Source organism: Cololabis saira, chromosome 15 (genome assembly GCF_033807715.1).
Source record: "Cololabis saira isolate AMF1-May2022 chromosome 15, fColSai1.1, whole genome shotgun sequence".
Taxonomy (NCBI): domain Eukaryota; kingdom Metazoa; phylum Chordata; class Actinopteri; order Beloniformes; family Belonidae; genus Cololabis; species Cololabis saira.
Window position 1 is genome coordinate 27641176 of NC_084601.1, and position 20227 is coordinate 27661402.

Here is a 20227-nt window from a genome sequence, read left to right on the forward strand (position 1 = left end):
TCTGGGCCACGCTAAGAGTAATACAATTGAATGCAATGTTGTGTCAGAGATAACATGAATCAACATGGAGATAAAGTGAGCTCAAATTGAATCTGCCATCAGCTGAGGGGGGACACAAATACATCTCTATTCACCAGCTGTGCGGCAATCTGAATTTGTCTCAGAATAAAGATGATATTAATTAATTCACTTGGTTAGGCGTTGCATGGTTGGAGCTGAAACAAAATCAGCAAGTGGGACGAGCTGGTGCTTAAAATTTGTATTGCATAGCTTTTCTTGCCAGGGTGCCAGGGTCTGTTCTCCACATGTTCATGCAGTCTCTTCAGCCCATTTAGCCCTCAGGGAAACAAACTACTGACTGATCAGAGAAATGACAAGTACAATGAACACAACAGGGACAAGGCTATTTTTGCAGATCCTGCTGGATTCATTCAATGAGAAGCTGTAAACCAAAGCCAGATGAACTGTTGTGGACAGTCGTCCCGTGTTGTTTGTGATTGGCTTACAGTCTGCTTCGACACCACAGCAGGTCTGTAGAGTTATGTGGATATTAATAACTCATGAGGGAGAACCAGAAGAACAAAAGGCGGCAAAGTTTTTCTAAGAACGCTCTCTCAGTAGGGGGTGTGACAAAGAAAAAAAGAAAGAAAAAATGTCAGTAAAAACTAAGGATCTTTATAGAGAAGTGACTGGGACACAAGCATGGCTGCCACCACTTTATATTTTTTTTAAAACATTTCTCAAAACAAGTTCCTTGACAGAGAATTTCACACAGTGTGTCAAACATATACAATGACCAAGTAGACCAAATGAAGTGAAGGGGTATCTTCCAAGTGTTAGGACTATCACATTCAATCTGATCTATCGAATTGAGTGATCATCTTACATTCATGCAGTTAGGTACTTCATGACAGGTGTCCACTTCTCTAAATACAAGTCCATCCGGAGCCGTAAATGTGCGGTTATGCTTTCTATACAGCTTTAAGTATTTGAGTCCATTGGTGTAAGGTCGGCAGATAAGGTTTAAACCAGTTCCCAGTGATATTTTTGTGGGCAGTTATCACAAGAGCTCTAAGCAGATACAAATATTAATTCCCCAGTCCTCTTGCAAATGTATCCAGAATCAACTGCTGAGGATCAACCAGTCTGTCCAAATTTAAGATTCCACGTATTTCCTCCATCACCTCCTCCCAGAATTTCAGCAGTTTGGGGCAATCCCAGAAAAAATACAGTATGAGAAGTCTCCCACTAGGCCGCAGCCTCTCCAGCAGAGAGCATACCTAGCTAGGAGCTTTTAAAATATCTCAGGCTATGCCAGGTATAGTTTCAGACGGCAGTTTGAAAGCCTTGCATATAATAAAATGAAGCTTTTCATTTGTTTGTTTATTTTTTTTTTTTTGCAAGCACTCAGTGTTCAGTATTTTATTTTATTTTATTCTTATTGTCTTGGCTTCTGTACTGCAGATGACATTGTGATCTGTAGTGAGAGCAGGGAACAGGTGGAGGAGAAGCTAGGGCGATGGAGGTTTGCCCTGGAAAGGAGAGGAAAGAAGGTTAGCTGCAGAAAGACGGAGTATATGTGTGTGAATGAGAAGAACCCAAGTGGAAGAGTGAGGTTACAGGGAGAAGAGATAGAGAAGGTGGACGATTTTAAGTACTTGGGGTCAACAGTTCAGAGCAATGGAGAGTGTGGAAAAGAGGTGAAGGAACGTGTGCAGGCAGGATAGTGGAGAAAAGTGTCAGGTGTGATAAAAGAGTTTCAGCTAAAATGAAAGGAAAGGTACAACACTGTGGTGAGTCTAGAGACAGTGTCAATGAGGAAAAGACAGGAGGCAGAGCTGGAGGCAGCAGAGATGAAGATGCTGAGGTTCTCTATGGGAGAGAGCAGACTGGATAGGATCAGGAATGAGGACATCAGAGGGACAGCATGTGTTAGAGGCTTTGGAGATAAAGTCAGGGAGGCCAGACTGAGATGGTTCGGATCTGTCCAGAGGAGAGATATGAATATATTGGTAGAAGGATGCTGAGTTTTGAACTGCCAGGCAGGAGACCCAGAGGAAGAACAAAGAGGAGGTTGTTGGGGTAAGAGGATGCAGAAGACAGGCTCAGATAGAGGCCACTGATTCGCTGTGGCGACCCCTGAAGGGAAAAGCCGAAAGGAGAAGTAGTCTTGGCTTCTGCACTCCTACTCTCTAACTGTATACTTCCTGTGTTTTTCATTCAGATTGCTGTATTTGCTATGACACCTAAATTTCCCTCAGGCAATTAAGTTTTGTTTTATGTTACAAAGAATATATCTTCACATTCCCAGCCAAGAAGGGCAATACAGAAGAATAAAATTATAAATGTAAGAGAAAGCACTGTTAACTTTATTCTGTGAACTTGTGGGAGTAGACCCATCTAAGGGAAGAAATGTTGTAACAATAAACAGCTACGCATCAATTTATTTAGAAATTGACTATATTATACACAAATGTGTATTTTCTGTGACAGTAGCAGGGCCCCTACTGCATCCGTGCAATCAGCATCTCATTTCCAAATGGATTACAATATAGGAATTTAATATGGGGTAGCAGTGCAAGAAAATTCAACAATAGTTCAAGTTCAAGTAATTTATTTGTCATAATAATTGCCAATTTGTCTTTGGCAATCATCATCTTAATTCTTTGGCTCGAGAAAAAAGATTAATGTAAAGTATAATGAGAACCTAAAGGCATAAACATAAAATCAGAATCATCTTTATTAGCAAGTGCAAATTATTTGGTGCACATAACACAAAACACAAAATGTAATATATATACACACACTTTACTGTATTCCTTAACAGCATGTATTAAATTAAATAAAATAAAAAAAACACAGTCGAATGCAAGTACACGAATAGTGCAAACAATGCAACATCTGTTCATCATTGAGACCAAGTAGATGGACTGCTAAACACAGACCCTTACACCCTTAGGTCACTCACACCATCTCCTAATCATCAAGCTCTTCATCAGTGGAGGAGCTATTGTCCAAGTTTTCCTCTTCAGAGGAGTCATCCAAAGTCAACATTTTCTGTCTCAAAATACTTTGGTATGTGTTGCGTGCTGTGGCCTGCTGAGCTTGAACCTGGTGCAATCTTCTCTTCAGTACACAGAGTAGCCCCTCACGCCCCCTCTCCGTCAATGCCTCGGTACTGCCTGAAAATATATGATATAAAAAAGTATTATCCACATGTTACCAGACAAGTACATTTGCAAATAATTTATCGTACTTACTTTGTCAAGTGATGCCTCGGGAGGAGAGATCTTCAGTCACTCTTGCCATATTCTTCATGTACTCCCAGTGCTGCTTGACTTGGCAAATCACAATTACTACTTCTTTAAGTCTGGTCAGCAGCATAACCTTATTGTAGACCTTTTTCATCTGTACCATATCACCATGACCTGCAATCCATCACAAAGTGTTGTCAACTGTCTTACATTTATGACAGGATGTGCACATTAACACTTTTGTAATCAGTGTCTTACAATGTTTACTTACATTCCCAGGACTAGTTGTCCTCAGTCAAGAGCTCATTGAGGAGGAGGGAGTTTTTCAGCTTCCCCCACAACAGCATTGTATTCTGCACAATATGCACTCCAGTACACTACCACCATCCACTATAAACTTAATAATTTACATGAAGTAGAATGATCACCTTTCTGACAATGTCAACAAACACTGAAAATGTAAAAGCTTCTTAAAATTAGAATGTACGGCAGAGATGTTGTATTGGATTGTATTAGATTGCACAGGTGAAGTGGCCGGTAAGTGGGCCTACACATTGTTCTACTTAACACTTACCTCCAAAAGTCAGCTCTGCACAATAGCTGCACAATAGCAATAAACATTTTTAGGAGTTAGCCTACTGTCAAGCAATCACACTATATGTACAGCACTTTTCATACAAATAATAATTTAAAAAAAGAGCTTCACCCAATAAAGAAAATGTGAACATGTCACAATTTGAGAGGCCTTATTGTGAAACTAATACGTTTTGTACTGTGGACCGACGTTGCTATTTCCCATTTTGATGTGAGAATGGGTTGCCTGGTGAACGTCCCCCATTCTTCCTCCATTTTTATGCATCCCCAGTGGAATAGTCAAAGAACGTTAGTTCCTCAAATCTTTACCTCTCCTCATTCTGGATGTTGTTCTGTTTCATAGAGACAATCTATTGAGTAATCCAGGGAAATAGTCAATGACGAGATATGTCAAAACAGATGTGAATTAAGTTTCAGAAACACTCGTGAGGTGCGTAGTTACTTCCTAAAAGGTTTCATTCTTAAACTGGCATAATGGTATAATAATGGCATAAAGGGAAAAGCAAAAATAATTTAAGCCTGGAACTTGAAGTAAAAAGTGAGCTAATGAAGGAAGACTCTGAAAACACCAAAACATCTTGTCACTCTGCTTGTGCAGGAACTGAGTCAGTTTGGTTTTATTTGTATAACTGATCCTGAGGCACATCATGCAGAAAAAGCCAACGACCTGCATGGAGGAGTTGCACACACCCAGCTTTGCCAAAAAAGATAAGAAAATGAAACACCTCAAAAAGCATGATTGATATGTAAACCCCTTTTTATTTTGTCTTTACCGATTTTTCTTTACACTATTTAGAAAATAAAACACATTGAATAAATACAAATTTAGAAAGCAACAGATTTTCGCCATACTCTCAAAGCAACATGTAATTATTCTCATCGCACTCTTAGGAGCAACGTCAGGGTTCAAATGCAGAAACCTCCCGTAACCAGACTTGGGCCACACTGCAATGAAACACACGACACTGGGCATGCAGATGCTGAACCCTAACCCCAGCCCCAAACACAGAGAGAATGGACTGGCACATTGATAAGACATTGAGAACAACTAGAAACACTCAAGAGAAGGGGAAAAAACATCTATATACATAAAGAATACATAAAGAGAAATTAGGTCAGAGACAAATCCACTGTACAGATATATCCATCCAAAGTGAGATCAGCTTTTCTTTTTTCCCCTCATCTTAAACTTCAGTCATCGTTCTTTTACATAAAGTTAAAATATAGTACAATACAAGGTGGGATGTTCACCAACAGCAGATTGTACAGTGATACAAACAAACACAAATTTTCATCAGAGTTATCTGTAGCTCCCTTTCAGTGTTTGTTACAAGGCAGGATACAGAGGAGCTCGTTTAATCCTGTTGGAGAGGTATACAACATATAGTCAGGCTGCTTTCATAAAGTCACCTCCACTCCTGTTTAGAGTCCTCTATTTTGGTAGATGTAAAATAGAAGAGGAGAGTACAGGATGGATCAAAGAGCCAAGGAAAAGCAAAAATGTTGTCGTCAGTAGTATGTTACAAATTCTCAAGTGAGCTTTCTCAATGAGCCCCACAGGCAAATGATGTTTCATCAAGGCATGGCACAGATGATAACCAGAGCTGTAGATAACAATTAAGGAGAAAGGAGCAATGATCCGTGATGTGGGATCCAGGATCCAGGCCGTTTCCTTGAGGAGGAACACTGAGAAAGGTACAGGTGCTATCTGACTTCCGAACAGTCCAGGTACTCCTGGGCCAACTCATAGCAGAACCGGTACTGCTCCTGGAAATAAAGAAAAGGTTACGTTTTCAACGTGTCAGAGATCTTTTTTCAACTGGAAACTTAGTGATGGAGGATTCAACTCACCTCCATCGTCTGTCTATCCCCTACAGCAGGGGTGTCCAAAGTCGGCCCTCGAGGGCCGGTGTCCTGCAGGTTTTAGATGTTTCCCTGCTTCAGCACACCGTGATAAAAGTAGCTGTGTCACCAACACAGTTGTCCAGACCTTGACGGCAAGCTGGTGACGACCAGTAATTTGAATCAGGTGTGTTGATGCAAGGAAACATCTAAAACATGTAGGACACCGGCCCTCGAGGACCGACTTTGGACACCCATGCCCTACAGCGTATAGCACTTACCTTAACATGCATGTTGATTACTTAAATGATCGCATTAGGTCTATTTATTTATAAAAAAAAACCCAAATTACTATGCTCACACTTTATATTTTGTCTTAATATCACAAAAGTTCAAATGTGCTAATTAGTGAGTGCTGATAGGCGTGTTGCTGCTTGAGTCACGGTGGTGCGCTAAGACCTTCGTAGACTTGGCTTATTTGACAAACAGCTAAAATAGCTGTTTCTCCACAATTAATGTTAAATTGTTTCTTGTTGGATGTAGTTTATCATAATATAATTTGAATTTAAAAGTTGTATGGAGATTTATTTGTTTTAGTGTATAATTCCGCCTCATATTGTGCTTGGGCTTGCTTCATGTGTGCAACACATTTCTTTTTTTTCCTTTTTACTGTATGCATTACTTTCAACATATTTTTTTTCCAAAAATAACCAGCTCCCTGAGGAAAAAAAACCCAGCAGCAACAGCTAAACAAATACCGTATTTTCGCGACCATAAGGCGCACATTTTTTTTTTTTTTTAAATGTGCCGGGCGCCTTATAAACAGTGCGCCGTGTCTATTACCTGAATTACTGTAATGTAAGGCCGGCCACCATGAGAACGGTAAAAAGAGAAGGGGGCGGGTGAAGCCGTGAGTTGCGACGTGAATGAGACCAGATGATGAAGACTTTTAAGGATTTGCTTGATGTGAAAAGTGAAATAAAATACAATCAAACTAAGTTTTGCTCCGCTCTATTTAAATAAGCACACTTGTGTGTGTGTGTTCTGCAGCGCGTGTGTTTTGCATGTCGGAACCGATGCACCTGCCGTGGGTTTGCGGGGTCCGATCGCCGCATCCCCGGGGCAGATCCGGCTGAAATACCGGTGCTCTTTCCCCGGGAGCCCCTACTACCAGTCCATGTGGGCTCCTCCGGTCTCGGCCGGTCGGAACCGGTCACTTTCCCCGGTTAAAGCCGCGGTGATGCGCGCTGCTGCAGCCCGACTTCCTGGTTCCCCAAGCGGGTCCGATCGACCTGGTTCCCGGCCGATTTGCGAGCAGAGATTTCTGGGGTATGTCCCAGGTCGGACCAGCTTCACCCTCCAAGATTTGCAGCCAAATCTGTCGGTTACAAACCCGGTACCGGATCCCGACATGCGCGGGTGTGTATTCGCGGCGCGACACACAGATTCTCATTTATGTGGCGCTTGACTGGCGCAGCTGATGGACAGAAACTGTATGGGGATTTTTAAAAGAAAAACTTTGCATAAGACGTTTCCAGCCGGAGTTATAACGGCAAATAGAAAGGGGTGGCTGGATGAAGGGATGATGATCAAGTGGCTGAGACAGGTCTGGAAATTCGGACTGGCGCAGCCCCGAATTTCAGCCCCGGTCCAGCGTGGGGGGGGAGCGGAGCGGGACCCGGGACCAGCGCGGTCGGGATCCGCAGCACAACGGGGTATGAAAAGTGTATTTACTCTTGTGCTTGCCTGCCAAGCTGATGGACAGAAACTGCCGCCGATGGTGATTTTTAAAAGAAAAGCGTTCCCTAAAGAGACTTTTCCAGCCAGAGTGAAATGAAAAGGGCTGGATGGATGAGGAGATGATCGGGTAGCTGAGACAGGTTTATGTGCGGCGCCCAGGTGGTTTTTTAAAATTCTTTAATGCAGAAACAGAATATGAACCTTTGAAGGGTTTGATTGATGTGAAAAGTGAAATAAAATATCAAACTAAGTTTTGCTCCTGCTCTATTTAAATAAGCACTCTTGTGTGTGTGTGTTCTCCAGCGCGTGTGTGTTTTGCAGCGCGTGTGTGTGCAGCTCCGTCTCCGTAGACGGCGCCTTTTGGGTCGGTGCGCCGTATGTGTGTTTTAAAACCAAAAATGACACACAAAACTGAGGGTGCGCCTTTCCACACAGTGCGCCATATGGTCGTGAAAATACGGTAATCAAAATTTCAACAATTGCTCTGCAAAAATGTCAGCTTTAATCCCCACACCTTTCCAGTGAGTGGGGTGGGCTTGCTTCACGTTACAGATCCTCTCAAACCGGGTTGCAGGTGAGAGATTGCCACATTAATCTACCTTCCAGTAGCACCGGGTAGTTGTGGGACCTGAAGCAGCAGGTCCCCGGTTAGATTCCCGCCGGCCAGACCATTACTTCATGTCATTCCCCTTCTCTCTTCCCCCTATTTCTTGTCTCTCTCTCACTGCACATATGTGTTGAAGGCAAAATCTTAAGGAAATAAAAAATCTTAAAAAAAAAAAAAAAATATATATATTTTTTACTTAAAATACCTTCCAACCTCACGTGAGTGTGGTTGTGAGCATGGTTTGTGTGTTTATATGTGGCCCTGCGATGGACTGGCAATTAGCTGGGATAGGCTCCAGCAGACCCCCATGACCCTACAAAGGATAAAGTGGGTATAGATGATGGATGGATCGATGTAAATGGCTAGGACTGCAACTGTTCAAGTCTATTAAAAAAAATAAATTAATGACTTTACAAAGCCACTTTTTTTTTCATTATATATCAATCTTTTCTGCCCCAATAATGTTATCAATTTAAAAGAAAATATCTCAAGTTGAGGGCTTTTATCATTAATTTTAGGTGAGATTAAAACATAATTTAATTAGATTAATCAATTAGAGATCTTAATAAATTAATCTCTTTTTTTAATTGCTTGACAGCACTAGTTTAAACGTACATATATTGTGGTCGCACTGTTATGACAAATGGGTTTACAACTGGTAATTATGACTATGGTGACTATGAAAAATGATTATGGTATTACAAAAATACCAATAAAAATTAAAGCTGCAAGCAGCGATGAACGGGCCCTCGCACCCTGGTGCACGTTCAGGCGTGCTGCAGTGGAGCGCTTGTATGACTTGCATTTAGATGTCTTCAGGCCTGGACATTAAGCGGATGACTCCACCCACGACTCTCTATATCAAACCATTCAAAAGTTATGGCAGAAAGTAGGAACTATCAGATATCGACCAATCAGAAGAAGGGACGGGAGCAAAAAGGCCCTCATTTCGTCGGAAAAAGGAAAATTCCTACAGATACAATAGGGCATTCGCACTGTCAGTGCTTGGGCCTTAAAAAAACAAAACAAAAAAACCAGAGAAAAACCAGAAAAAAAATTCCTACAGATACACTAGGGCCTTCGAACTGTCAGTGCTCGGGCCCTAACTCTCAACTATCCCATACCTTCACCCTGTTAATATAATTGGTCGATGTAATTTTTTTCTCAGGTTTTTCAGAAACAGAAACTGATAAAGCAAATATTTGGTTCAGTTGTTTTTGTTTTTTGAAAAACTTTGAAAAAAAAAAAGACTGAGGGCATTATTTTACAAGGGGGATGATAGACAAATGACTTCCCATTGGATGATATTGACCCACATTTTCTTTCCTTATGATGCCACCTTGTGTAATAACCGGACCATTACATTCGATAAGGGACTCATTCAGTGTTTTTGAACATACAAGGTTCTCAGCAACTTGTTTGATGTTCTAATTTGGTCTCAGGGGGCCCGGTTGTTTCAAGTCCAATCTTTCTTTTTTTTAAGCCCACTCAAAGGAACTTAAGACGCTGCGAACATGTCGGCGCCTGTGCCGATGCATTAGTGTCTGAAAATTTAGTCTGATGATGAGTTAATTGTTCCCTACACAGGGGGGTGTTATTGTTTCTTTTTTTTTTTAAATATTTTTATCCCTGATTTTTTTCCCATTTTTACCACCCCGTGCTCCTACCTAAGTCAGTCCTGGGCATTGCCATCCTCTGCCAACCCAGGGAGGGCCTCACACTGAGCTCAGGTCTCCTTCTTAACCTGAGGAGTGAGCAGGCCGCTTCTTTTTGTTTTTTAACATACAAAAATAATTCTGTGGCAGCAGGGCTCTGGTGTTGTGAGTCCATCCCCGTGTGCAATGATCGTACTTTGAACTTTTTGGCAGCCCTGCATTATCTGCCACTTCCTAGTCAGGGTCACGGGGCAGGGTCAACAGGCAGAGGTACATCCTGGCCAAGTATCTCACAGACAGACAGCCTCACACACTCACCCGCTCATGTTGGCATGTGACTGAACCTCGCAAGAGGTGCAGAACATGCAAACTCAACACAGAAAATTCGAAATCAGAACTTTGTAAAGTTATACATATTGTAAACTTATGGCCAATATGCCATTTTTGAGTTTTGGTGGAAAACAGAGTGGTTTTTCCTGCTACACCTATTGTGACATTTCAGATGATTTATATAAAATGTCAAGTAACATGTTTTTTCTAGGTTTGAAAAGTGGCCAACTCAATTTCCTTCTTGTTAAGTGTACCTAGAGCTTCTCCTGTGGGGTATGTGGTGTGAGCTGTTATGCTGCGGTACAAATGGATACATATTCCTGCTCGCTTACCATCATCTCCACCATGTTTGGCTTTGAGTTGCGCAGCGTTTTGGCAGCAAAGAACGCGTCTACCGCGCTGTGATGACGAATCATTTCCAATATCATGGTGCAGGCGCAGAACGTGCCACTCCTGCCGCCGCCATTCCTGCTCCCAAAAACAAAGACAGACATGAGGACACAGAACAGAGACATACGGACATGAGTGAGCTAATAAAAATGTGGTGCAGCAACTCCTAAGCTTCTCAAAGAGAGAAGCTGCAGAGTGAAATGTCAGATTGACTGAGCACAGATCAAGCATGCTGTCAGAAAAAGGCCAACTGGCAGACTTTGAAGATGAATATCTGAGTAAAGTCCTCATTAAAATACAGGAGCTAATATTTAATATGATAGGAGATGTCGTAAACGCCTATACCCTGACAATATAGAAAATGATTAATTTCTCTGAGAAGAAAAAGGACATTCATGTGTAACCATGAAAGGTTTTAAATTATAGTTGCCAAGTGAACATTTAATAGCCTGAAGGACGCCTCAGAGGCTGCTGAATACCTAATATTCATGAATGTCAATAAAATGTCGACAATGAAGACTGGAACTATCATACTTCAGTCTTTGCCAATATGAGCACAGAATTTTTCTCTATTTTTCTGCTATTACATAACACACATGGGCTTTTTTAGTCAACACTGGTGTCGGTTAAATTACCCAAACTTAACTGTTTCCTCACTAAAAGGTGTTTACACTGTTGGTCACAAGCTTCACTAGACTGAAACCTTGAAAACAACAAACTGGCTCAGTAAACTCAAGAAGAAAGTTGAGTGTGTGTAAGCGGACTCACAGGCAGTGGACAACCGTGCGTCCCTCCCCACACTCCATCTGCCAGTTGTGAACCTGAGCCAAAAGGCTGAGGAAGGCTTTCTTGGAGTCTGGCACATCTCTGTATGGGGACCAGCGCAGGAACTGGAAGTGACGCACCACGAGCTGGCCTTCCTGAAGCTACACAACCAAGTGGGAAAGGAAAACAAGTTCATTGATTATGTAAAAATATCATGGATTTTCTCCACATCTTAGAAACGTGTTCAACTCTGAGTTTTTCTTTTCCATCACCATAAGATGGAAAAACAGAGTCACAACTACAACTACCGTTTTCTACAACAATGGCCAAATCTCAAATTGCTGAAACCACTGCGAGTAAGGGTCCATGAGCTCCTGCTACAGCCGCAATCTTTCATTACTCTTGAAATAAAAGCCTGTGATCCTTCAAGCGCTGTAGTCAGACATATGGAAAATAATGTGTGAAAGGTAATTCTGTAACACACAAGGAAGCACACAAGGACCAGCCAACAGGGTAGAGCGTGCAGAGAGCTGATCCTGCAATGCTGGATTTTAACATGCTCACTGGCAGCAGTAAAACACCTGCATGTGGTCGACATGAGCAAACAAGAGTAAACTACATCAGATTAACAAAAACCTCTATGCAAATTTACCAGTATTTGGAAAAAGAACTACATATATCAGTATATTCCCACTTGAGCATTTTAAAAGAACGTTTTTGTCAACTTTGCTTCAAACATAGTAAAACATGACAGTTATTTATCATTTCAAATTTAAGTACATGTAATTTTCATTCTGTTACTTTTGATTCACATTTTCCTGAAAAGAATAGACTATTTGGGTAGCTAAAAGATTCATAATGTTCATTAGCTCTGTTGCTGATTTCTTTGTGGGGAGCATGCGGCCCAAGCATGATGCAAAAATGCCTGGAGGTCTGAGGGGATGACGAGATGAGTTCTGATAATATGTGAGTTTGTTACAACACATACTCTCTTCGTTTTTAGGGCTTTAATGCATCATTTGCTCTTGAAAATACAGCCAACATTTGGGGTAAAAAGGGCATCACCCAATCTTCAGGCTTGCACAAAAGTAAAAAGGAACACTGGATAACCCACATCCTGTCTCACTGAACATTGTTTTCCAGCTTTTGTCTGCTTTTTCAGCCGAAGGCCTTAAACCGATAACTGATAGAGTATGTGCAATGGTATAATGGGTCATTTCTTTGTGAACCAATTTGATGTTTTGGTTTTTTTTCTGAAATAAAACAATGAAGTCACACCGACGAATATGGTCTTTAGCCATTAGGGGCCTGGCCATTCATATCAATGTAGCAAATTGCTAAAGAGATGCGATCAAAACATTTGTTTAATGTGTATTGCCCAGTACTTTTAAATAATTTAAATCAAGACTTTAAATCAAGTCTTTATTACAGTTCTACAGTTTTGATCTTTGACTTGTTGGCAGATTAAACGAAAGCTTTCAACAGCTCCGCCGATAGGCGGGCTAAGAAAGTTATCGATTCCAGGGATAATCCCAGAAAGATTATGCCCTGGGCTGGGGACAGAATGCTCTTTTCCGCATTTATCAAGGCAAGGCAAGTTTATTTTTTTTAGCACAATTCAACACAAGGTAATTCAAAGTGCTTTACATCAACATTAAAAGCGGCAAGACACAATTAAACAGTAAATAAAAAATAAAATGAAATAAAATGATAAGAAAAGAGGTAAAATAATAAAAAGCACAAGTTGTTAAAATGTAAGGGCAGTAGAGTACAGCAGGTACACAAAACCACATATCACAAAACCTAGGTCGAGTAGGTGTCGTATGACAATACGCGTGTGCGGTCTGGCCTCCTGCTCCGATTGTGCCAGCAGCAGCCAATCGTCCGGATATGCGGCCAGGTTGATGCCCTGCTGTCCAATACCGCCCCCCCCCAGTTTGGGGACCAGAAAATACCTGGAGTAGAAGCCGCTCTGACACCGCGTGGGAGGTACGACACAGATTGCTCAATTGTTCAACCTTGGTGAAACAGTGACCTGGTCCTCGGGCGCTGCTGAGCAGTGCCCGGGAGGACAGCGTAGCGGCGGGGCCCACACAGCTCCCTCTCGAGGGAAAGCCGATGCTTCTGGGTTTATTTTGATATCTCTGTGTTTTTTCATGAGCTGCACCCTCGGCCCTCGGCCTGGATGTGGCAGTGGGACACACTTTATTTTCTTTGCGGAAACGTTTGATTATGCTTTCTGTGGACATGAGGGAGGGGCAACCGCTGAACCCTCCGCCGTCAAATGTCCGTCTGTAGTGGCGCCCTGAAGGAACGCTCGAAAGCCAAACAGTTGTAGCTGGTGAACGGGGAACTTCCAGTTGCAGCACCGGGGAAGAGGGGTGGTCAGGCCACTCTCTTCTTTTTCATTAACTGGTTGTAGGTAGCATGCGCGGGCTGTGCTGGCGGAGCTGCAACCAGGGCCAAGGATTTCTTGGGCCAGTCGGTTCGGCTGGGCAGGGGGTCCGGGGCGAGCTGACGTTTTGACTGTTCCAGTATTTTAAACAGTGAAGCCTGGGAGGCAGTCTGCACAAAGGTTTTTCGCTGCGCAGGTGGAGTGGAGCCGGGGGCTTCCTAGGGAGGCAAAGCTGAAGAGCTTCGTCTTCCTTCTTTTTGGCTTCACACCGCTGTTGCATCAGGTCCAACGCGGAGCCAAAAATCCCTTACGGGACAATGGGCATGTCTAAGACGTTGTCCCTCTCCCTGTCTGACAGACCGGCGAGGTTGAGCCACCGCGCACGTTCCTGCAGAACCATATTCCCCAGAGACACAGGTCTGTGATTACCGGAATCTTCTCCCACGTAGATGGATCCTGAGTCGGCGCAAAATCCTTACACAGCTTAGCCTGATAAGCTTTGAGCAGGTAAAGGACATTGAGCGCTCTGGCCGAAAGCACCCAGCTGCCTTGTATGCCTTTTCAGTCAGGGCTGACTGAAAACGATCAGACTTGGACAACAGGCTGGGGCTCCTGAAGGACACTGCTGACAGCCAGCTGCCTTGAAGGTGCCCTGCAACGAGTGGCTCCATCAGAGGCATGCGGAGCAGACCCAGGCTCTCCATCGCTTTGCAGTCGAGGGCTGGGCTCCTGCTGCTGAGGGTAGTCTCTCCATGAGCGCGTCACCTCATCCAGCAGCTCTGGGCAGATGGGGAGAAGTTGCTTCGTCGCACTTTTGGCCAAGGGCATTTTTCTTCCCTTCGTAGCGGGATCTGGTGGCTATGACAGCAGGCCAGGGGATGGCTAGCCAGGCAACAGCGCGTTGCATGTCCAAGCTGAGGAGGGGAGAAGCTGGTATGCTGCTCACATCTCCATCCCGAGAGACAACAGAGGCTGTGGGCTGTGCAGCCCGAGTAATGAAGAAGTCATCCTCGTCTTCATCCTCTGATATGAGGAGTTCCGAGGTGCCTTGTCCCCATAGTCCAGTTCCAGGACGTCTTCCTCCTGTGGGAGGGCCACGGCTATGTCGATAGGGGACATGTCCAGAAAGGCTAGCCTGGTGGGCTAGCCATCTGCGGAGACTCTTAGTGGTGAACACTGCACAGTGTCGACACGAGCTGAGGACGTCGATAGCTAGCCAGGTGTGTTTCAGCCCGAGGCAGCTTGAGCAGACCTGGTGTGGACCCTTGCTCGATATCTTGTTCCCAAAGCGACAGGGACGGGCCCCGGAGTCTCTGTGCACTCTGGTGTGACAGGGTTTTGTCTCCAGTCCCCGCGAACTGGTGTGCAGGCGGCGAGTCGAGGCAGTTAGCTGGTGTGCTAAGTGGGCAAAGTTGAGAAATTAAGTGGTGTGCTAACACTTGGTACTCACTCAGCCGTAGTGAGGTGTCGAGGACAGTGCCAACCAAGCACTGGGGGCGAGGAAAGCACAAAATGGTCTGGTGTGACCGACGAAGCAAATAAAAAACATCCAAGGCTAGTTAGCGCCCAGCGACAGAAGCTAAATAAGATCTGTCTGTGTCTAACAAGTCCAGGACGCGAGATATGCTCTGAGTGGGAAGAGGTGTTTGAATGACGTGGTGTCGTCCGCACGGTATATTTAGGTTGGTGGTGCTACCTGCGGCGGACGTACACGTTTCACCAGCCAATCAGGATTGGCGTAATGAGATTAATGCTTCTGAAGTCTGCAGCGGGCATGCATGCCATAGTGAGACATCAAGCGAAATCTTATGAAAGAGAACCCTACATGCTTATTAAACATGTTTTAAAGCTGTATTTGGCTAATAGCTTGTTGCTGATAAGGCCCTTTTGTCCAAAGTGTTATTATTATGCTGCAAATGACTCCAACTGCTGGGAGGAACAAATGCAAGTTGGGTCATTGGTCATCATGTGAATCATTACAGCAGTTTCAGGCATCATTAACCGTTTTAAAAATAAATGAAAACAATGAAATAGCTCCATCTATGCAGATCTGCAGGAGTTCTTCGCTGAGGCAGCAGCTGAGCTGGACTTTAAACCATGTCCAAAATCAGACTTGAAAAAAAGGAAATATTTAAACAGCAATTTCAGCAATAAATACATTATGAAGGCAAATGTGATGAATGCAATTAGTAACACCACCCCATTCATCACAATAAGATGCCCAAACCACCTTTACTGGCCCATCGAGTAGCAAACATTCTATTCAGAGACCTCCTAAGGGGTGGAACTTCTTACCCTATCTTTAAGGGATAGGTCCATCTCATTTTGCTGCCTGTATCCATGATCTCATTCTTCAGGTCACCAGCCACAGTTTATGACCACAGGTGAGGGTGGGATTGTAAATTGACAGTAAACAGAGAGCCTTGCCTATTGGCTCAACTCCCTCTTCCCCACAACAACAAAAAATACAGCCAACATTACTGCAGATGTTGCGATCTGCCTGTTGATCTGAAGATCACAGGTCAATTTCATCAACGGGACCACAGGAAATGCAAAAGGCAGAGATTTGGAACTGATTTCAACAAACCAGAACCCTTCCACCAGGGCCAAGAAATTCTGTCCATAAAAGTTATAGAGTCGGAACCAAAAGGAAGCCCTACCACCCCAACAAATCACACTTAGGCCCAGTCCCAATACACCCACTACCCCTACTTCTCAGCCCTACCCCTAAATTTTGCGCGTTCCCGTGAGGGTAGTGGTGTCCCAATTCCTCTTTTTATCTAGGGGGAGTGGGGAAAACGAGGGGCTAGGGAGTATCAATCTAGCCCTACAGAGCGAGGGTTTTCAGATGCACACTAGCTGAACTAGGGCCAGAAAAATTTCCAAGAATGCTTTACGTCATCATTTGCAGACTGAATCAAAAAAAAAAAACATGGCAGACATTTCTTATTTTTTACTGAATAAAATCAATATTTTGAGTTAGTTTCTGCATAAAAATGCGTTTTGATTACATTTCTAGGAAGAAATATAGATTTTACTTTCATAATATTCACTCAGTGAATGTATATAATCACTCGCTTGCAGGTTGTTGCAAAGTCTTTTTCAAACCTCGCCAGAATAAAGGCTGATTTATGGTTCCGCGTTACACCAACACAGAGCCTACGGCGTAGGGTACGCAGCGACGCGCGCCGTACCCTACGCCGTAGGCTCTGCGTCGATTTAACGCGGAACCATAAATCAGCTCACGAGCCGACAAGCTGTTCTCATCCCGAAATTTTCGGAGCAAATTTCTAGTGATGCACCGAAATGAAAATTTGTGGCCGAAACCGAAACCGAAAATAATAATAAACACTTGGCCGAATACCGAACAATACCGAACATGGTTCTTCGCAGTTTTTCATTTATTTTGCCAATTCTTTCACAAATGAAATTTTAAAAGAAAAAAATCTTTTACAAAATTACAAGGTAGAAAACATTTGTTGAACATAAAAAACTGAACATTTTTTAATTTCCCAGCATTTCTTAAGTATTCCAGCAGACATTATACCAGCAAAGAACAATAACTTAAAATAAATAAATTAGCAAAATACATTTTTTGGCCATCTTTGAGCTTACATTAGGCTTAACTGACTGAACATTGTAACATAGGCCTTAAAACAATAAAAATGCATTAAAGCGCTCAGGGTTTTTTATCATTTCAAATGATAAATCAAACTTGTAGTGCTGAAATACTTTGCAGATGTGCCCCCTCTAGATATTTGAGCAGAACATTCATTGCAAACAGCCATTCTTGTGTTATTATTTGCCACTCTAAAATACTTCCACACTGCTGACATGTTTGCCACTTCACTCCACGCTCTTCGCTGTTTGATTTCGTCATCTAAACGCACCTGTAATAGATTGATTCATGGTGTTTTGGTTCCACCTGCTGGTGAATGTTAGTTAAATTCTTATGTGGTTAGTTTTTGGTTGGCCAACGATTTATGTGGTGCGCAACCATTACGAGAGCGTTATGTGGTTAGTTTTTGGTTGGCCAACGATTTATGTGGTGCGCAACCATTACGAGAGCGTTATGTGGTTAGTTTTTGGTTGGCCAACGATTTATGTGGTGCGCAACAGTCGGCCAGTCTATTTCCTTATATTACAACGCCGTTATTAATTGTTCGTTTTTTTTCCCCACTTATTCCACCGAACACCGAAAGTGTTTTTTTGCCATTTTCGGCCGAACAATTTCGGTTACTGAACAATCGGTGCATCACTACACATTTCTTAACAGGCGTAGCTACAACTGTTAGATTTCATCTATTAAACCAACATTTATCTTCCTAAATGATTTATTTCAGCCAGCGGTAATTCTCCATAGAGCTGCAGGTTTCTCCCCGGGACGACGGTGCAGGTTGACCTGGCGATCACGTCTGTACGTGAGCTGCTGCTGCTGCGCCCCGGACCGGCGGCTCTTCTCATCCCGAAAACATCGGATCAAATTTCTTAACAGGCGTTATTTGGATAAACTGAACCCAGGTTGTGGATCTTAACAGTGACTTTTATGCCTGAAAAAATATTAAAACTTTATAAAGTGGCATATTTACAGCCGTACAGCGGAAATTAAAACAGCTTCTAGCTTGCTTTTGGCGCTCAGCTTCCTGATATGGTGTGACGTATGTGCAAACGTAACTACGCAGTCGCCTACGTACCCGAACGTGACCACGCAGTGACGTAGCAAGCAAAATTTAGCGGTAGTGCTAAAAAGTAGGGGTAGTCAGTGTATTGGGACTGGGCCCTAGGAAGATTACAAGGGCCCTAAAATTTGTGGCTTGATTTTTAGGGGTAGTGGTAGTGAGTGAGGGCTAGTGGTAGTGAGTTAGGGCTAGTGGTAGAAAGTAGGGGGTGTATTGGGATTGGCCCTTACTGCCTGCAATGAGGACTAAACTCTTGCACCGTTGTATAGAGACTCACAGACCCAGAACTCCATCCTCCCAGAACACACCCCCAGAATACCCTGAGGGACATGCATGAATCTCCTTCCTGGTCCACAAAGCACATATGGAACAGTTGGGCAAACTCCCATGCCCCCCTCCAGGTCCGTAGTGACAGTGAAAGGTTTTTCCAGAGCCAGGGTGGAACCAGCATGTTTCTTTTGGAATCTCAGGTTAAACTATTAACCTATTAACTCTTCTGGTCATGCTGCAATTAAAACATTTTTACACCTGATTTTTATATAAAATGCTTTTACATGTGGGGCACACTTAGTGGCTTGACATAATCAACATTCTTGCCGATTTCACTCAGTATTTTATCAGCTTTGAATCTGAAATGACTGAACCGCAGCATTTTTGTACATACAGCCAGCAGCTCATTTACATCTTTTGGCAGATCAACTTACCCGGACGATGTTCTGAATCCTAAAGAGGCGGATTATTACGTCCTCATCTGCAGTCCTGGACAGAAGTTCCACTGTCATGGACCCAAACTGTTGCATCCCTGGTTCCGGCCAGTACTGTAGACAAGGCTGGGGGGGTTGAGGACAGAGGGAGAGAAGGTTGTTATCTGCCACTTGCCTAAGGCAAAACATATCATTATGTCTGGAGCCGGTGATGGTGATGGCGAAGACGGTAACGAGAGGAGTTGACGGCGACGGCTAGCCTAAATGACAATGATTACTGTTTAACAGCAAGCGTAAATCAGATGTGCAGAAGACCAGTCATGACTAGAAAAAATTCCTCACACAAGCTACAGTCCCTAAGCATGAATTTTTCAAGAATACCAATTGTCATTAGTGCATTATAAATTACAGGACTCTCTCTTTAAACCGGTGTGTGTTTATGTGTGTTTGTAACAAACATTAAACTGATCTGATCATTATGGTTATTAGTAATAAGAAAATACAATGTTGGATGAACAACAAAATATAAGCATCGTGTAATCACGCAACCAGTACTAAAACCGCTAACTGTTCATTAAGAGATCAATCAACTCCACCTTGGTTGAACTTATTCATATGTCCAGAAGACGTGGTTTTTCTCAAATCTCAGTTGTGTTTACATGCTTTCTCCTGGGAGCTTTTCTTCTTCCAACTATGCTGACGTGAAGTGTAATTTGCAACATGCTCAGTGAGGTCTGTCAAATTACAGACGTAGCTCTATTTTTTCTGAACATTGTGTGGATGTTGGAGAAAAAGTTTTGTTGGAAGCTTTACTCTTGAATAATCTTTCTCTAACGTAGAACCCCTCATATTTTGTAAATGATTGATGTGAAGCGACAATTACTTCTCTAGAGTCAATACTTAGCTCTTTGCCTCTTGGCATGGTCCTAACGAACACCTTAATGTTTCAGACAAAATTCCAAAACATTTGCATGAAAAGAGCCATTATAATTGTTATTGTTCATTATGCTTTTCAACAAACATATAGATTTAAAAGATGGGGTTTTGCAGTTTTGCTTGGGTGCAGCATAAGAAACCTTGACTGTGCAGACTCCCCTTCACGAAAAGATTTTTTTCCACAGGCAGGAGGGCATTGCCATGCTACACGCTGACATGTTCTGCAGTGAACAGAACCCTAAAAAAGTGATAAAAGCGACATCATGTCAGGAGGGTATTAACAGGTGACACTGAGCAGGAGGGCTGATAAATATTCATACTGTACACCCAGACAGG

General features: G+C 43.0%; 1 protein-coding gene across 6 annotated transcripts in view; it reads right to left on the reverse strand.

Moving 5' to 3' along the window:
* Nucleotides 1-4605: 4605 nt before the first annotated feature.
* The window catches only part of LOC133460559 (receptor-type tyrosine-protein phosphatase U-like), a 288319-nt gene continuing 272697 nt past the window's right edge, over nt 4606-20227 (reverse strand). For all 6 annotated transcript variants that reach the window (XM_061741193.1, XM_061741192.1, XM_061741191.1 and 3 more), the window contains 4 exons: nt 18956-19081; nt 11181-11338; nt 10355-10490; nt 4606-5615 (listed from right to left, as the gene is read on the reverse strand). In XM_061741193.1, the coding sequence (XP_061597177.1) occupies nt 5553-5615; nt 10355-10490; nt 11181-11338; nt 18956-19081 (483 nt within the window). In that variant the 3' untranslated portion in view covers nt 4606-5552. The remainder of the gene's footprint in view (nt 5616-10354; nt 10491-11180; nt 11339-18955; nt 19082-20227) is intronic.